Source organism: Tenrec ecaudatus, chromosome 1 (genome assembly GCF_050624435.1).
Source record: "Tenrec ecaudatus isolate mTenEca1 chromosome 1, mTenEca1.hap1, whole genome shotgun sequence".
Classification (NCBI taxonomy): Eukaryota; Metazoa; Chordata; class Mammalia; order Afrosoricida; family Tenrecidae; genus Tenrec; species Tenrec ecaudatus.
In genome coordinates, this window is record NC_134530.1 from 157,958,372 (window position 1) to 157,977,975 (window position 19,604).

Consider the following 19,604-nt stretch of genomic DNA (forward strand, 5'->3'; position numbering starts at 1 on the left):
CTCCATCGCTACACAACTATGTCTCTGTCCCATTCCAAAGACAGGGAACTGGCCACCACACGCCTTCAGCCTCTCAGCCGGAGGAGGCGCCACACACTTCACCATCTTCTCCTCCAACATCCGGGGGGTTCGCTTTGACCAGTTCCTAGATTTTTATCTTCCGTTTGACCTCTTTTTCTATTTTCCGCAAGAGTAGGGTTCCCTATCCTACCCTGCCCCCTTTACAGGGCACCAGGAAACCAGAGGGAAATGCAGACGGTCCTGCCTTGCCTCTGATCCTCAATCCTCCCTTCCCCAAACCTGCTGTCACACCTCCTCACAGACAAGGCAACGGACAAAAATAGTTTTAGAAAAGTAGCCATTGGGGGTGCTGGATGGGGCAGGGTAGTATTGAAGGGGAGGTGGACGTGATGGAGGAGAGGCCAAGTTCGAAGCCGGGTCATGGAAAGTCTGATTCCGGCCAGCAGTTTCATCGAAGTTCACTTCTCGGTCGGGACTCCTCTCCTCGCCTGGCCTCTCAGCGGGGCCTCCCTCGCAGACGTGAGTCCGGCTCCTCTGAACGCTCGCGAACCAGGCGCTCCCCGGCGCGGGGAGGACGGACATTAACTGACCCCTGGGGGATTCTGCGACCTCGTCGCGCCCCGCCAGTCGGTCCCCCAGCCTGGGAAGTTCCGGTTGGCTCGCTTCCTCCCCCGCCCTCCCCTTCAGCTTCAAGTGGGCGGACATCCCTCCCCTGCTTCTCCTAGATTGGCCCGGGGAACCCGCCAATGGAGAGCTCGCAGGGGCGGGCCCAGCACCCCGGGGCCCGAGGACGACTGGCAAATTCCAAGTGGGCCGCTGCGTGGGCTCCGAGTGGGGGAGGGGCGGCAGGTAAGGCTCCGGCCGGTGACTGATGCGGTTGCGTCCCTCAGGTACCGGAATTGTGCGCTGGGACTGGGCTGTCCGGTAGGCAGCGCTTTCCAGCGGCCTGGATCAGCCCCTTTGGGCCCCACCTTGTCTCCCTCCCCCGCGTTACTGTATTAGCTACCAGGGGACCGCACTTTGTTTCGCGCAATAAAGGAGAGGGGACTAAAAGGGAGAGCAAAAAACGGATCGCTCTTGTACCTGCCACTTGTAGCAAGGGCATCGGCCCTCCGCCCCTACTCCATTTATTATTCCTCCTGACTGACTGACAGCCTGACAAACTCTCGTTTTTCAAGTCTCCACTGAAATATTTCCTCCTACTTGTAGTCTTCCTGGACCCGTTTCCTGCACAATTGTTCCCCTGCATGACTTTACATTGTATCTTATATATACTTCTCGCATGGGTTCACTTTCTTTTCATGTTTCTACCCGTTTAAGAGGATACGTTTTTGGAGGGCAAGAACTAGTCCTTGATACAGAATGCCCCAAAGGAGTTGGTTCAGTGGAACGGATTTCCAGGAATTGCTGTTAGGTACCACCTGGGGAGTGGGCTGGGACTCCTAGCTACCCGTGCCCATCAAAAGGAGCACCACCATCCACACAGTGTTGTGTTGCGCTCCTCCTCGATGCAGCCACAGCGTCACGCCATCTGGTCAGTGGTCTGCATATAGCCCAGAATTGGCACTCTAGAAGGAAGCAAGATTCAAATTCATACTTAATTTGCATACGCTGTACTGTTCCTTAGAAGCAAGGATGGCTAAACTTCGTCTCATGTTGCTTTGAACATGTTATCTATCAGGAGAGACCAGTCCCTGTAAGAGGACCTCGAGCTCGGTAAAGTGAAGGGTCATTAAAAACGAGGAAGCCCCTCCACTAGATGGATTGACACAGTGGCTGCAGCGATGGCTCAAAAATAGCAATTGTGAGGATGACAGGAGCAAGGGCCCAGCAGTATGTTGTTCTGTTGTACATAGGATCCCAATGCGGCGGCACTAACTGGACAACACCAGCTAACAACTGCAGAGGGCTCTGTCCTTTATTGCAACTCAGAGGGCAGTAAAGACCATGCGCTACATAAGCCAACACTGAACCAAGCTCACTGTCATCAAGCCAGTTCAGACTAAATCCATGGCCCATAATATAATGTTACCAAAATCCAGAGGGGAGAGAGCAAAGGACTGGAATGGTGAGGGGCCTTTACTAAGCACAGAGTATCACATGTGTAAAGGCCCTTAGGAATCATGTATTCATTCAATCTACAAATATTTGTGAGCACTCACTATTTGGCAGTTACAGTGCTAGACAGTGGGGATCAGAGTGAATCCTCTACACTAGTCCTGGATCCTTTTTTGGATAAAGCCTGTTTGGTAAACATCCACCCCTTCAAAACAAACAGACAAAACCCACAACCCTCTGTCAAGTCGGTTCTAACTCCTAGCAGGACCCTATATGGGGTTTCTGAGGCTGTGCATCTCTATGGGAACATATGACCTCAGCTTCTCCCATGAACCAGCGACTGGGTGTCCATCATGGACCTGACAGCACCTCCAGGCCTCCTATAGCTAGCCTCACTTTCAACAGCTTTAGGAAGAGAATCCACTGTCTTACTTCGCAGATAGTTCCATTTTTGAGTATTTGTTTTTCAGTCAACAGTCCAACAGATATTCCAAATAAGAAATAGATAGCTCAGTGCAGTGCCTTCCACACTTGCATTAGGAGAGGAGCTGCGTCTCCTGGGTGGTGGTGCTGGAGTGCAGTCAGATCTGACACTCAGCCACCCTGTGTGCAACAGACGAAGCACTGCCTGGCCCCGCAGCCTCCTCACCACTGTCGTGTTTGAGCCATCGCTGCAGCCACTATGTCACACCATCTAGTTGAGGGGCTTCCTCGTGTTTAATGACCCTCCTCTGTACCAAGCATGATGTCCTTCTCCAGGGACTGGTCTCTCCTGATGACATGCGCCATGCACTTGATGGGAATTCTCACCATTCTCTCCCCTACGTAACTTCCTGGCTTCACAAATGTCTTTGTTCTTGTGGCGGCCCACGGTGCTTCCCCTATTTTTCACCAATACATACGTCAAACAAAACAATCCTACTACAGCCTTTCTTATTCACTATCCAGCTGTCATATGCATATGAGGCAAAAGAAAAGTACCTTGGCACACCTCAGCCCCCAGAGTGGTACCTTTAGACTTTAAGACTTCACAGAGGTCTGATGCAGAGTTGCCCCATATCATTTGATTTTTGACCGCTGCTTCCGTGAGCATTGATGTGGATACAAGTACAATGAAATCCTTGACAACTTGAATCTTTTTTTCTGTTTATCATAAATGTTGTCTGTTGGTCCAACGGGGAGGATGTTTCTTTTCTTGACACTGAGTTGGAAGCCCTGGTGGCATGGTGGGTTGCATGTCGGCTGCTAACTTGGAGGTCAGCAGTCCAACATCAGCAGCTGTTCCCTGGGGCAGAGATGAGGTTGTTAGTCCTATAAAGGTGTAGCCATCCGAAACCCACAGAGGCCGTTCTACCCTGTCCAGCGGGCCACTCACTGTGCATAGAAATAGACTGGATGGCGTGGGTTATACTGAGGCTTGAGTTGTAGGCCATTCTGATGGCTGTAGTCTTGAACCTTCGTAATCAAGTGTCTGAACCCCTCCTCCTTTCAAACAAGCAAAGTTGTGTCATCTGTAGATCACAAATTTTAGTGAATCTCTCTTTAATCCTGATGCCAAGTTCTTCATATAGTCTAGGTTCTCCGATTATTTACTCAGCTCACAGGCTAAATAAGTGCGTGAAAGGATACAAACCTGTCACACACGTTTCCTGGTTTTAAACCCTGCAACGTTCTCTTGTTCTGTTTGAAAAGCTGCCTGCAGAACATGAAGAAGTGTTCTGGATTTTCCATTCTTCTCAGTTACCCAGTTTGTTATGATCCTCATAATTGAATACCTTTGTATAATCAATAAAACACAAGTAAACATCTTTCTGGTATTCCCTACTTTAGTTAAGATCCACGTGACATCAGCAATGATAGCCCTTGTTCCGAGTCCTCTTCTGAATCTGACCCACGTTTCTGCCAGATCTGTCAGTGGACTGCTGTAGCCATTGTTGAATGATCTTAAGCAAAATTTTACTTGCACGGGACACTAATGAAACTGTTCGATAATTTCTGCATTCCGCTTGGCTGCTTTTCTTTGGAATGCTTACTGAGATAGTTATGGTTAATTGTGCCAGCCTGGCTGATGAACACATGTGGGGTTAATTGAAGGGCAGAAAGATAAATGGCTCGGTGAGCCTCGTCTTTCTAGTTCTCGGGTCTCTTGCTTTCTGATGGCCCGACCAGGGTGCAGCTGCCTTAGCCAGTTCCCTGCTTCAGCTGGCAAGGCTCACTTCCTGCAAGACATCCCTGAGGAGAAGCCACATGGACCTACCCCGATGCAGCCCTGAGTGCTGAAGCAGCCGTGTGGAGACCCCTGCCAGCGCTGAGATGCTTACACATTCATTGATTCGACTTTCCTCCTGCAGTTGACATCATTACGTGTGTTTTGGGAGATGGGGGAGGACTTTGTGGATTGGTGTCGGACATAGGGGCTAATGTTGGATTTGTGGGCTTGGAAAGCACTGGGTTGGGATGCTTTCTTAAAGTACACTTACCCTTTATATAAAACTCTCTTATATACATACGGGTTTTTGTGGATTTGTTTCCCTAGTCTGCCCAGACTCACACAGTTACAAATCTGGTCTCCTTTAACCCACAGGCCAGGTAGCTGTCTTCCAGCTCTTTTGGCACAGACTTGCGAGTGCTTCCAGTGCTGCATCAGTTTGTTGAAACGTTTCGACTGGTATTCTGTCAATTCCTGGAGCCCTGTTTCTCTGCCAAAGCCTTTGGTGCAACTTGGATTTCTTCCTTCAGTTTCACAGTTCTTCATCAGATGCGCCCTCTTGAAATCGGTGACTACCGGCCAATGCCTTTTGGTACCATGACATTGCATTCCTCCTATCTCCTTTTGATACCCCTGCACCAATGAAGATTGTGTCCATAATAGTGTCCTTGAATAGTGCAACTCAAGGCTTGTCTTCCGCTGCCCACTTCTTTGACTTTGAGATATTGCTGAGTGTGTGCTTCTCCCTTGGTTTCCCACTCCGGGTCTTACACATTTTATTATAATGCTTCACTCTGTCTTCTTGAGCTGCCCCTGGCGTTTTCTGTTCAACTCTGTTACTTCATTATTTCTTTTGTTTGCTTTAACTACATCCAAGGGCAAGTTTTAGCCTCTTCTGACACCTGTTCTTCTCCTTTTCCTCTCTTTGTAATGATGTTTGCTTTCTTTCTTTGTGGTGTTCTTGGTGTCATCCTGTACTGTGTCTAGTCTTAGTTACTAGTGTTCAGTGCACCAAAACCGTTCTTGAGAGGGTCTCTAAAATCAGGGGTATTGTACGCAGGGTCATGTTTTAACTCTTGTGGACCTGTTTTCCTTTCTTCAGCTTCATCCTAGACATGCATATGAGCAACTGATTATCTGTTCCACATTGGCCCTGAGCTTCTTCATCGTCTCTCCCCACAGATGTAGTCAGTGTGTTCCATCTGGTGTCACTTGTATGCTTGCTTTTCATGACGTTGGAAAAAAAGGATCTTTGCAATGTAGATGTGGTTGGTCTTGCACGAGTCTATTGATCGGCAGCTTTATTTCTCCCATCAGGTCTTATTCTCCAACTACTGATCCTTCCTCTCTCTTTTTTTTTTAGCTCTTAAATTTTTTATTTGGGTGATTTTTAAAATTTCAACTTATATACATTAAAATTTTTTACATTTAAAAAATTTTAATTTAATAAATCTTTTTATTGGGGCTCATACAACTCTCTTCACAATCCATACATACATCAGTTGAGTAAAGCACCCTTAAACATTCGTTGCCCTCGTCATTCTCAAAATTCGCCTTCCACTTGGGTTCCTGGAATCAGCTCGGTTTCCTTTCTTTCCCTCCCCCTCCCTCCCCGTGATCCTTCCTCTTTGTTTCCAGTTTTCACATTCCAAGCACCAGGAAGTAGCAAAGCATCTTGAGTGCATGTGTGATCAATTTCAGAATGAGGAAGTTGATAGAATTCTTCAATTTCTTCATCATTGGATCTAGTAGTTGGCGTGTAAATTTGGATAGTGGTTGTATTAACTGGTCTGCCTTGTGGGTGTATAGAGATGATCCTATTGCAGACAACACTGTATTTCCAGGTAGATGTTGAGATGTTCTTTTGGATGATAAATGTGATGTCATTCCTCCTTACGTGGGCATTCCCCCATAGTAAGCCGTCTGATTGTCTCACTAATGCCTAGCTTCCATTTCAACTGTCTGGAATACTGGTATTGATGCATCCACGACTATCTGGTGGTTTGCCCTGCTATGGTGTCTTGCATGTTACTGTGATGCTAGAGTCTGCGTCACTGCTATTTCAGATACAAGTAGGTCACCGGGTGAGCAGGTTTCAGCAGAGCTTCCAGACTAGGAACAGACTGCAAAGAAAGAGTAGGCTATCCGCTTTGGAGGGATCAGTCACTGAATCCTTAAGAACAGCAGCAGAGCATCGTCAGACATCGTGCCAGAAGCGGAAGCCCTCAGGTCAGAAGGCTCTCAAAGTCAAGTCGACTGTCAGATGTGGATGGACGAAAGCCTTAGGGACCTTCATTTGCTGACTGTTGGGCACAACTCAAAATGAGTCGACCAGCGCAACTCTCTAGTAACCATTGAATCTTGGAACGAACAAAGTATGCATCGAGGAAAACGGAAAGGCTCTAAAAGTGAAATTGAATGCATGAAGATGACTATCCTAGGCATTGGTAAGCAATGGACTGTTGTGGGTCACTTTGAGCCAGACAGTCATATGGTTCCCTGTGATAAATTCACGAGGAATGGCATCACAGTCAAGGTCCAAAAGGACATTTCAAGCTCTCTCTTGAAGAGCAATGCAGGAGATCTGTTTGAATACCAGGAAATGCGGTCACTACGCCTGTGATTCAGATTCATGCACCAACTCTGAAAGCTAGTGATGACGAACATGGAGAATGCGCCAGCAGCTCCACTCTGAAATCGATCAAACAGGCAGTCAAAGTGCATTGATGATTACTAGTGATTGGAATGCAAAAGTTGGAAACAAACAAGGAGGAACAGTAGTTGGAAAATAGGGCCTTGGTGATAGAAATGAAGCTGAAGATTGAAAGAATGAATTTTACAACTAACGACTCCTTCATCAAAAATACCTTTTTCCAAAAACTCAAATGGTGGCTAGGCACATGGACTTATCCAGATGGACTACACAGAAATCAAATTGACTCCATCTGCGGGAAAAGATAGGGAGAAATTCGATATCAGCAACGAAGAAGAGGTCAACCGCTGGACAGACCCTCACTTATGAATAGGTAAGTTCAGTTTGAACCTGAAGAACATTGAAACAAGTCCATGATAGCCAAAATACAACCTTGAATCTCTCCCATCTGAGTATCCCTTCCAGAACAGACTTGATACATCGAACACTAATGGCAGGGACATGAGGAGCCGTGGGGCAGCATCAGGAACATCATGCATGAAGGAAGCAAAAGATCATGAAAAAGACAGGAAAGAAACAAAATATGAAAGTGGATTTCCTGAGAGGCTCTGAAACCTGCTGGTAATTGTAGAGTAACTAAGGCCGATGGAGGAAATTATGAAGTCAGAGGAGTCAACAGGAAATGTAAAGGGCACCCTGAGAAGACCAAGTAAAGTATTAGGATGAAATGGCCAAAGACCTAGTGTTAGAAAACCCAAAGGGGAAAACATGCTCAACGTATCTAAATAGGAAGAAGTGAAGAAAAAACTCAGGCCTCAAGTTACAATATTCAAAGATTCTATGGGCAAAATATAGAACGACTCAGGAAACATCAAGAGGAGATGGAAAGAACACAGAGACACTGTACCAAACAAGACCTGGTCAGCATCCCACCCATTCAAGAGTAGCGCATGAGCAAGAGCCACGGCGCTGAAGGAAGAGGTCCAAGCTGCATTAAAACCATTGGCATACAGCAAGGCTCCAGGAATGGCCAGCATCCCAATGGAAATGCTGCAACACCCTCTGAAGCACTCACTCCGCTATGCCAGGGAATTTGGGAGACAGCTAGTTGTCCAACTGTCTGGAAGAACTCCTGTTTGTGCCCGCTGCAAACAAAGGTGATCAGCCAGAATGCAGAAATGATTGAGCAGCATCATTAATGTCACAAGCAAGTAAAGTTTTGCTAAGGGTGTCAACATGGTTGCCGCAGTATATGGACAGGGAGCTGCCAGAGACTCAGACCAGATTTAGAAGAGGACTCTGAACAGGGAATCATTGTAGTTGAGGCATGTTGTTAGGAGAGACCAGTCCCCAGAGCAGGACATCATGCTTAGTAAAGGAGAGGGTCGGTGGAAAAGAGGAAAGCCCTCAACAAGATGGGTGGACACAGTAGCACCGTAGTGAGGACCAGGCGGTGTCTCCTTCTGTTGTACGGAGGGTCACAATGGGTTGGAACAACAACAGACACATATAGACATCTAGACATTCCCAGCTTCCAGCAAGATGATAGACCCGTCAGGTGAGCAACAGCACCAAGGAAGTAACAACCCTTAAAACTGATCAAAAGAAAGCACACCACCATGTACGTACGTGAGTAGGTATGACTTTTATGTAGAGAGAAACTTAGGTAGATTACAGAACATTTGAGCAGCTAGTACAGAGTCCCCACACACGAGTGTAGTTCCCCTCTCAGCAGCACCTTGCATTGGTAGAGCACATTTGTCACAACTGGTGACGCAACACTGGTTCTTTATTATTAACTAAGGTTCGTGGGTAGTCGATTCAGATTTCCTTAGATTTTACCTGATGATGCTTTTCTGGCGCCAGCATCCAATCCAGGAGAACCCGTTCCATTCGATTATCATGTCTCCATAGGCTGCTTGCTCTGGGCTGTGACGGATTCTCAGACTTGCCTTCTTTTTGATAATCATTAGTGTTTTTGCTTTGGTTTAACTTTCTACTGTGCTCTGGGTGAAAGTTTAGAGAGCAAATTGGTTTTCTCCTCAACAGTTCATTCACATTTTAATTTTATGACATTGATTGGAACACCCCCATCCCCAATATCACAGCAATTTGCCCACTTTTACCTCGTTTCCCATTTCCATGTGCCCTTCCTACCCCTTTCAGCCCTGAGAACTTTATCCCCGGGTAAATGGTGTCTGCCATTAGTCTGAGAGCTGAGCACGGGACTGAGTTCAGTTTCAGGCTTGCGGGGCATCTGCAGGCTGTAGTCCGAGAGTTCCATCAGTCTCCATCAGATCAGTAAGCTGGACGGTCTTTATTACTTGACCTTGACCTTGGGTGGGTATTTGTCAGATATAGTGTAGGATACCCTTCTGTTGGGATGTTTTTAGCTTTTGTCGTGATGAGATTGGCGTTAGGAGTTTTTACAAAGGTGATCACAGAGATACATACTGTCTCCAGCACATCATATCAAGGGTACAGTTAGGGATTGACTTTTGAGCCCCCAAATATGTATCAACTTGGCTCGGACATGATTCTCAGTATGGTGTGGTTGTCCTCCGTTTTGTGATGGGTTGTAAATCCCAGCATCTGCTTTTTAACAAGGCAGGGCCACACCTTTACTCAGATCTCACCCGTCCACAAATCACCACCCGTCCTCAAGTCACAGGCGCCCTGGCGTGTGACTGCGAAACACAAGGTTGGCAGATTGAAGCCACCAGCCGCTCTCCAAGCAAATGGCAGCACTTTCTGTTCCCATTAGCAGTTACAGTCTCGGAAGCTCGCAAGGGCAATTCTGCCCTGTCCTTGGGGTCCTTGTGAGTGGGCATGGACTGGATGGCAGAGAAGGAGGGTGACTTGAGTTGCATCTTTTATAAGAAATAAGAGGAGAGAAAGTGCGTAGAGAGGTGAAGAGCTTCAGTCCTATTAAAGATAAATAACTGGGGGTGGAATGTATGGTTTGGGCCAGGTCCCAGCAGGGTCCCTCTGCTGAGGGCCTCCTAGACCCTGGAGGAGATTGCGTAGCCAACACAAACGGAGACCTCCAAGGGCTGCTGAGAGGAGACCAGGCCTCCCCTAGAGCCAGAGCTGTGAATGCAGACGTTGAGCCTCCTAAACTGTAAGGAAATAAATTTCTATTTGCTAAAGCCATTTACATTTGATACTTCTGGTATATCAGCCCTAGATACCTAGGACAGGGATGTACTCTCAACATGACTTGTGATGCTGGATATCAACCTTGATCACTCGACGGAAGTCGTATTTCCAGGTTTCCCCACTGCAAAATTACTTCCCTCTTCCACCCGCCTTTCCATACTATGCTCTGTCCAAGAAGTCCCTGTATGCGTAAGTGCTGGCTGCATGCATGGAGTTAGGGTGGAGTGTCTATATAACTTATTTGGAATTAGATATCTGTCTCTTCTCCCCCATTTACTAATTTATCCAATCAGTTATATCAGTATGGACTCGTGGATATTTATTTGTGCTTTAGGTTGAAATCCAGCACTGCACTCACTCCTCATTTATCAGCATGCTTACTGTCTGAAAACCAGATCATTATTCAAAACGCAGCATCTTGTGGAATTCGAAGATAACCACATTGGCTCAAAAATGGAAGATAACTGCATCGTTTTATCAAACTGCCAAATCACATCATTGCATAACTGCCAACCACCGAGAACCATGGCTCAGCCGTGTTACATAAGTAGCCGTCATTAGTCGGGGTTTGTTACTGCCTTATGCACTTCACTAATGCCCCAAATAGTGATATAGAAGAGTTGTTTTTACTACTGCCATAGTGTAAAATGTTGTATAACCAGATAGTTGATAACTGAGGAGTGGGTGTATTTTATTTTATTGCTCAAGTTGTTCCAGCTTTGGCCACTGGAAATTCTTTCCGTTGACTTTTTTCTTATGAATCTAATTTAGTGACGTCAGCCCCCATTCTGACTGTCTCTTCCGAGTCCCTCATGATTAGTGACAAGAGACAGAGTTCAGTTCAGTGGAAGGAAGGAGACTTTCCAGTCATTAGACTTGACCACTCTGAAGTGGACTTCCTGGGGGGAGAAGGGCACCTTGTCTTTATGAAATTGCCATCAGATGTTTGACGCCCTTTAGAAGGGAGACTGTAGAATGGAGACCTGCACTGGGGTCGTTTGGAGCTACATGACCTTCAATGTTTCTTCCAACTCCAGGATTCTCTTCCTCTAAATAGTGTTCAAAAGATCAATTTAGTTGTAATCTCTATTTCCCCTCGGTCGACAGTGAGATTGATGACTCATCTCTGTGTCCCCACTGTGCCTGACACTGCCATTCTCATGGTAGACGCTTAATAAATGTTTTCTTGAAAATCAATACGCTGATCAAACTGGTGCTTCCTTGACTGTGGAGGTAAGTCAGAGAAGGGAACCAAAGGCCGTATGTGGAAATGCAGGTGATGATAAGCACTGTTATTTTAGGAACATAGGAAGGTTTTGTCCAAGGGAGGGCTCGCTCTCCTTTGTGCCGTCACGATCCGATCTTCCAGCTATTTACCCTGGTGGGACGTCACCAGCCACGGGAGCCCCGCCTGCCCCTGTGCTTCCTCAGTCAGGTGTTGGTGACACTGGCAGCCGAGGTCCGCGGGAGACAGGAATGGGTATCGTATGTGTCCTTGTTGTTCTCTTTGTTTTGTCTTTGTCAGGTTTCGCTCACTGGGTCTCTGAATACCCAGGCCCCCTCCACCATGGCCAGCCGGGGTGGGGGCCGGGGCCGGGGCCGGGGCCAGTTGACGTTCAACATGGAGGCCGTGGGCATTGGAAAAGGAGATACTTTGCCTCCGCCGACCCTGCAGCCTTCTCCACTCTTCCCAGTGAGCATCTCCCGAGACCTCCCCGCACTCCGCTATGGCCCAGGTTCTTCCTGGGCCATCATTAAACCCCCTACCTTGCCACTCCCTGTCTCCCAGCTCACTTGGGATGTTTTCCGGGAAAGGAGCTTCCCTTACGTGTCACCTCCCGGGTTCCCTAGCTTTTAGAATTCTTCGTCCCTCCTGCTCATTCTCTTTTGGGCCAGTTCTCAGTGGTGACCTGACCACTGTCCCTGCCTCCTTAGCCCCTAGAGTTCCGCCCAGTGCCTCTGCCCTCGGGAGAGGAAGGGGAGTACGTCCTGGCACTGAAGCAGGAGCTGCGAGGGGCCATGAGGCAGCTCCCCTACTTCATCCGGCCAGCTGTCCCCAAGAGAGGTCAGTTGGAACATTGGCATCATGCTCGGAGTGCGTCTGTGGGCACTGTGCTGAGCCCCAGCGGGAGCCCCAGGCGCCCCCAAAGGCACAGGAGCCCCAGCCTGACGGGAGATGTTACCATAAAGACCCTGCGTTTGGCATGCACTGCAGTGGTCAGCGTGTGTCTGGAGTCTCACCACTGTCTCAGACAAGTGGACAGCATTCTGGTACTCAATTCACAAGTATAAATGAGGCGGGTGAATGAAACAAATGTAGCAACCTGTGGATCGTGGCCACCAGCCAATCAGGCAGATGGGACCGGTGCTGGGTCTGTGAGAACCGCTGCCCAGGAAAATAGAGTTCGTAGGTGGTCAGGAGGGAGCGCCCTTGGAGGCTCCGGATGGTGGCTGTGGGTGTGGAAGTGCAGTGTATTGACCTCCCTGTCTTCCCACGGAGGACGCTGGTGTCCCTCTGAAGGCGCGGCTGAGCGAGATTAAAGATAGGAAAGTCACCCTTTTACCGCGGACCTAAGAGAAGGCTGGAGCCCTGGCTTCTTGCCCCCTGTATCCTTTCCACTGCAGGGTGCTAACTCTGAAGCTAGCCACCTTGGGGGCCAAGGCACGAGGAGGAGAAAGCTGTTCTAACTTTGGGTGGGGGCAGGGGCGGTCGAGTGGCTGGACTCTGCGTTCATGCTGGAGATGGAAGGTTAGCTACCAGGCGTCTCGGGAGCCGTGCGCGTTGCCGCGATGCTAGCCAGGTTTCGGCTGAGCTCGCAGACTCCGCTAGAGCAGATCCCTGGTGGAAATCCTGTGGCTCACAACCATGTGAGTGGGGGGCAACTCGATGAGCAGCAGCTAATCACCACAGCAGAACACTTCCTCCTGCAACATGCTGCCTCTCAACTAGCCTTAGCCCAAGGAAGAGAAGAGTTTTAGAATTCTGCAGGGCCACTAAGAGTCTGAATTCACTAGATGGCAGCGGGTTTCATTGTCAGTTGGGGTGTAAAGGTTCTCCAGCATGAAGGGGCGTGGGCTTGGAGGACAGACGGTTCCTGGGTGTTGAAAGACCTGGCCCCTGAAGAACAGAGCTGCGGTAGGGCTCTGGCCGGGTGAAGCTTTGACTCTTGGCTTCTGACCCTGCAGATGTAGAGCGTTACTCAGACAAATATCAGATGTCAGGGCCGATTGACAACGCCATCGACTGGAACCCTGGTAGGTGGTGGAGCCTTTCAAAGCCTGAGAAGCCACAAGCCACACCTTCTTCACCACCCCCTCCCTCACCCAGTGTCAGAACTGGATCCCTTGCTGTGGTCCATGTTCCTAAACATTCCCAGGCATTACCTGGGAAAAACCTTTTCCATTACCTCCACCCCCCACATCCCCCGGGAGCATCCAAGCTGCTGTTGTGTTCCCCGTCCTTACCTTTCCCACCCCGTCCTTTGAGACCACTTTTCATTCAGCAGAGAACCCCGTAGAGTCTCTCTGACACCCACCTCTTCCCAATTCCCAGACTGGCGTCGCCTGCCTCGAGAGCTAAAGATCCGGGTGCGGAAGCTGCACAAGGAACGTGAGTGGATTGGGGAACAGAGGTTTCTTTCCTCCATCCGTGGGGAGGCCCGTGGCAGTCGTGTCTGCTTTCCTAATGGTGGCGCTGGTGGGCAAGAGAGGACCTGCTGCCACCAGCACTGCGTTCAGCTGAACCAGCTGCTCCTCCGAGAAAGTCGAGGTGATCTGTTCCCGGAAAGGCTTGCAGCAGGCAGGAGGGAAGGTGGGCTGGGAGGGGGGAACCGATGACAGGGATCTACATATAACCTCCTCCCTGGGGGACAGACAACAGAAAATGGGTGAAGGGCGACCTCGGACAGTGTAAGACATGACAAAATAATAATAACTTATAAAATATCAAGGGTTTATGAGGGAATGGGGAGTGTGGAGGGAGGGGAAAAATGAGGTGCTGATACCAAGGGCTCAAGCAGAAAGCAAATGTTTTGAAAATGATGAGGGCAACGAATGTACAAATGTGCTTGACACGACGGATGGAGGAATTGTGGTAAGAGTTGTAAAATGATTAAAAAAAATTGACAGCAGTGGTTCTCCACCTGTGAGTAGCGACCCCTCTGGGGGTCAAAACAAATATTTCGGATGATCTTAGGAACCAAGACACTGCCGTCTCTGGGCGGATCGTGCCCACATACGAATACCCGGCATGAGGACTGTTACCCATGCTACACCATGCTTCAAGACAAAATCTCATTTATTTGTCATTAGAAATAAATATTTCACAATATAGAATTACATATTGTTTTGTGATTCGTGACGATGCTTTAATTATGTTCAGTTTCTAACAATGAAAATACATCCTGCATATCAGATATTTACATGACGATTCATAACAGTAGCAAAATGACAGTGATGAAGTAGCAACGAAAATAATGTTATGGTTGCGGGGGGGTCCCCACCACATGAGGAACTGTATGAAAGGGTCGCAGCATCCGGAAGGTGGAGAACCGCTGATTTACAGCCTCAGAAGCCTTATGCAGGGTTCCTCTGAGCCAGAACCCAACTCAGTGGCAGTAGATTTTGTTGTTGTTGTTTGACTGTGGAGTTTTGTTTGTTTGCAAACCCGGCTGTCTGAACGCTGGGAGAAATAGGAGGCTTCTACTCCTGTCAAGAGTTTCCATCTCAGACACCCGCAGGGGTCGCCCTGTGGGGTCGCTGAGTGGGCTGGGGCTCACTGCAATGAGCTGGCTTGGGGTCCGTGTCACTGTTGTGAGTGTCTTGTGTCCACATGAGGGCAGCAGAGGGACGCAGTCACGGCAAGCGGTGGGGCAGAAGTCTCCAGGACATTTGCCCTCTGATGGTTCAGGCTTGGTTCTGGTTCCCCACTAGGGACTCCTGTCTTGCTCCCTAAGAGGCCCCCTAAAGCTCCGGAAGACAAGGAGGAAACAATACAGAAACTGGAGGTGAGGCAGAGCGTGCGTGTGTGAAGACCATTCCCTCACCTTTGACCCATGAGCGTATCAGTCCTTCCCTCTGGGAGCTGATCCGGGTGTGTTACTCCTTATCTCCACATAAGACCCTGGAGAAAAAGGAGGAAGAGGTGACTTCAGAGGAAGATGAGGAGAAAGAAGAAGAGGAGGAGAAGGAAGAGGAAGAAGAGGAGGAGTACGACGAGGAAGAACATGAAGAGGTGAAGGACACTTCTTCCGCTCCCGACTCCCCGCCCTCCCCTAAACTCAGGAGTTCAACACCCTTTCCCTCAGGGACTCTTTCCTTTGCACGGTCAGTCGGAGGGCCAAAGGAAGCAGTGCTCCCCACACCCACCCACACCCTGCTCCCCTTCATTCCCCCCAGGCGATTGCCGCCTGAAGTGCAGGTGTCTTGTGCTGAAGCAGTAGCCTTGGTGGCGGGTGCTTTCTCCCTGGACTGTGCCCCACACGGTCAGCAGTTCCAAGCACTGGGTGCTCCGCAGGGGAAGCGGGGCTTCCTGCTCCTGTGAAGCGTTACAATCTTGGAAACCCACAGGGTCAGTTCTACCCTGGCCCACAGAGTTACTATGAGTTGGCATTGACTTGATAGCAGTGAGTTTGGGTGTTTTTTGGTTTTTACACTGAAGTAGTGCAGCCAATTCACCCCGTGTTTATGTAGAAGGTGCACCGGCGAGGAGGCCACAGCAGTGCCAGACAGACAGACGGCCTTTGTGGCGTCCTGTTTGAAGTCAGAATACTTGGAGAAGATACAGCTTTGGAATGTAGACTCTGGAGAGTCATGTATGGATGTTTTACCTCAACTCGAGTTTCAGGGTAGCCCCAGGACACAGCTGCTGACCGAACAGTAAAGTTTGTGAAGTCTTAGGCCAGTCTCAGGAAGTCTTTGTTAACTCACTAGATTGCAGGGCCTACGTTTTCATCAGTCACAGGTTCATAAAAGAAGACAACATTACCTGTCCCTTTTAGGTGGCCATCCCATCCAACCTGTCTGCTCCTGAGTGATGGGGCAAGTTATTAAAACATCTCATAGAGAAAAAAAAACAACAACCATGCCATAGAGACTGCGGTCAGTAAATCAGCTCAGGCTAACTGCATCTCGTGAGGGAGATTTTTCTCACTACATTCAGTAACATAGCTTGGGCTACAGCTCACACCTGGAGGTGTGATGGCAAGGAAGGGCCTGGGCCCTAGGAAGATGCCTGCCATGCCTGACTCTCACCTCTTTGTGCCCTGTAGGAAACAGACTACATCATGTCCTATTTTGACAACGGAGAAGACTTTGGGGGCGACAGTGATGACAGCATGAATGAGGCTATATACTGAAGGCGGACCCCAACAACTCCAGCTCAGACTCTCATGGTTTGAGGCGCAGAGACTAACCCTGACCATCGGGTCTGCGGCTAAGCAAGCCCAAGTCCTCTGGCTCTTCTCGGGTCCAGATAACCCGCTGGGCCCTGGTTAGGCGGGAGGAGAGGTGACAGATAGCTCTCTTCTCCCTTCCCCTCCCTCCACCTGGGTACCACCTCTCTGTCTTGTGCAAAAGGCAAAGGACAAAGTCCTCCTTGTCCCTAAAGAAGGGAGGAAAGAGACTCAGAAGAAGGGAGCGCTGGGGTTGTTCCGCGTCTGGATGTGTCTTCCCATTTGGAGAGCTCTTTGGAGAGCTAATTGGGGGTGGGAGCAGTTAGGAGTTGGGCCAGTTGTATATATTTAAATAAAATGTTTGTATTTGTCTTCCTGTCCTTGAGGAGAGCCTAGGAGAGAAGGCTGGAGGCGTAGAGGGGCTTCGGCTTGCTGAGACATTAACTCTTCCCTCCCCTGACAGAGTCCAGTGAAACTCACTGGAGCCTGCAGCCTTTCCCCCACCCCACGGGGAAACCTGCACCCCCAAGCTAGCCCTGATGGGACCGGACACGGGCAGGAACTGGTCCCCAGGGCTGCACTGCTCGGAGGGAGGAGGGAGACGGAGAACAGCCCAGCCTGCGGGAAGGCAGCAGACCCGCTGGTCTGAGCCCTTGCTCCTCAGGCGGCTGTCTCTGTTCACACATGTGTATGGGGACACAGGCACTGTCTTTCCCACACTTGACCTTGTCCTTGTTTACAGGAATCATGACAGCTATTTTTGTGGTGCGAGTCAAGAAAGCCAGGTGCAGGGAGAGGGAGAGAAGGGAGGAAGTGCTGACTCTCAGCACACTCCCTCCCATTCCAGCCCACACCCCAGTGGTAAAGGTTTATGGGTAGTGAGCAACCCTAGCCGCCCCACTGCCACCTGCCCAAGAGGGTATGCGGCCCCGAGTTGCCCTTTCTCTTTTGCTTTCCTCCTCTGGAATCTAGTTTGCTTTTCATTCCGGTCTCAGCCTTCTCCGGTTGGGGTGGGGGTGGGGGCGCCAGGGTTGGCGATGTTGTCTTACAGGAAGTCAAGCGGGTGGGGAGGAGGGGTGTGACTTGGGGACACTCACAAGCTCCGAGAGACAGAGACGCTTTCTCACCCACACAGCTCTCCCTTGGGTGAGGTCACTTCCCTAGGCTCTGATTGGCTTCTGAGGAAGCCCCAGATGAGCCGATTGGCTCCAGCCCCTTGACATGCAGCAAACACGGGCAATCCTCGTGTCCAGAACAAGGAAGCAGGCTCACATTATCTGGGGTGCTAGCTGAGGGACTCTAGCCCTGTTGGAGTGTGGTGGTAAGTGGTTAAGATAGAAGCCGCCTAGAGAACAGAAAAGGAATTTGAAATACAAAGAGAACATTCCAGAGATTGAGCAATCAGTGATGATGGATATGTTTCCTTTCCTAGCTCTTGGTCGTGTTTATGTGAATGCAGTGGGGGAAGGGCCAGGGGAGGTGCCATTGGGGGATTACCACAGTCTTGCTTCAGCCTGTGTTTGTAGCCAGGGAGAAATCGCCAAGAAACAAAAGTAAAAGACATTGAAAAGTCTCCCTTTGCCCTATTTCCTCCACTTACCGACATGCGAATCCAAACCGTGCCCACCGTAGCTCTGTGCCTGTGTTGGGGCTACCCTCCAAACCCTACCTAGAGCAGGCCTAGAAACATGAAAGCCCCACCCGGTACCATCGAGTCCATGTGCACTCGCAGTGGCCCCATAGAGGGTTTTCAAGGCTGTAAATAGCCGACAGCCTCATTTTCCTCCTGAGAAGCAGCTGATGGATTTGAACCACCACCTCGATGTTATCAACCTAACATTTAACTAACAGCAACACGAGGGCTCCTTAGAAACTTAAGACTAGGAAAAAAGAAAATCCCCCTTGACAAAAGACAGTAGAGGGTGCTTGAACCACATCCCCGTCCCCTTCCTACACACACACACACACAAACACACACACACACACACACCCTTTGCCCACAAAACTGGAGAAAGGGGGACAAAGGTTGGAATGACCACTTGGGATCAGTTGTCCTGCCTCAAAGACAAAGTGTCAGAAAGATCAGACTATTGGAGAACTGGGCCTTGCCTGGCTTCCTGCCTCTCCTGGCAGGTGATCTTGCTAAACAAAGCCAGAGAGGCGGGACCCAGCTGCTTCCCCAAATTCCAGAGCAGCTCTAGGCATGTGCTAGACAGTTTCCACTGACCTCTCCCCTACTTCCATAGGCACCATTAGGCAGGCTGAGTCTTAGGGCCCAGAAAACAGGCACCTTTTCCCTCTAGAAGACCACCTGGGGGGGGGGGGTGATGAGGATGTAGGCTCTGCTTGCAAACCTTTACAGGAGACTCGCATGGTCCTTGCTCAGTTCTGTACTTCACACCTGCTGGAACTTGCTTCCCTTGACCGGATTGCTCCCACAGCCTGGGCTGAGCTGGGCAAGATCCCTGACCTTCCCTACTCTACATTTCATCTCTGGCTTACTGATCCCCTCCCACCTTGGGTAGGAAGCTTGGGAGCAGTGTGGCCTGAACTTAGACTTAGGGATTGGAGTGATCGAAGGAAGACTGAGTGGAAGCTTGGGGCAACATGCAGTTTAAAAGATTAGGCTGCAAAGGGAGCAAAGAAAATTGGAGGCTCAGAGGGCAAGAGGATGCAGCAGTAGGCCATCCCTGGTTTGATGAGAAAAAGACAGTCTCATATGCACCTGAATTCATTTCATTGCCATTTGAAATCTGAAAGGAAACACAGGTGCGATGTTGGTGTCGGTTAAGGACTAAGCCTAAGGGAAGGGCTACGACCTCCACTGAAGTGGCCAGGCCAGAGGGCAAGGCACTCTTCATGGTCCAGGTCTCTGGAAAGCATGCCAAGCCTCCACGCCTCAATTCCCCCCTGTGTGAAGCAAATCGGAATTCAGTGTTGATTAGGAGACCCTCCAGCTCTCAGACAATGGGGCTGGTGTGGAGCCACTTGACAGTCCACATCGCTCTGAGAACAAAGGTCAGAGCATGTCCAGTTTTTGCTGAAGTGATTTCATCTGCTTGGTTTCCCCACCTTATTTTCAGCCCCGGCCGCCTAAAGATAACCGCAGGCA

At 49.5% G+C, this 19,604-nt stretch overlaps 1 protein-coding gene across 1 annotated transcript; it reads left to right on the plus strand.

Annotated features, from left to right (window-relative positions):
* Nucleotides 1-766: 766 nt before the first annotated feature.
* POLR3GL (RNA polymerase III subunit GL) lies at nucleotides 767-16,863 on the plus strand. The gene is made up of 8 exons (XM_075560823.1): nucleotides 767-870; nucleotides 11,626-11,793; nucleotides 12,036-12,165; nucleotides 13,287-13,355; nucleotides 13,654-13,710; nucleotides 15,033-15,106; nucleotides 15,220-15,333; nucleotides 16,370-16,863. Exons 2-8 carry the CDS (start codon nucleotides 11,668-11,670, stop codon nucleotides 16,454-16,456), a joined length of 657 nt encoding a protein of 218 aa, XP_075416938.1. The 5' UTR covers nucleotides 767-870; nucleotides 11,626-11,667; the 3' UTR covers nucleotides 16,457-16,863.
* The last annotated feature ends 2,741 nt before the right edge of the window (nucleotides 16,864-19,604 follow it).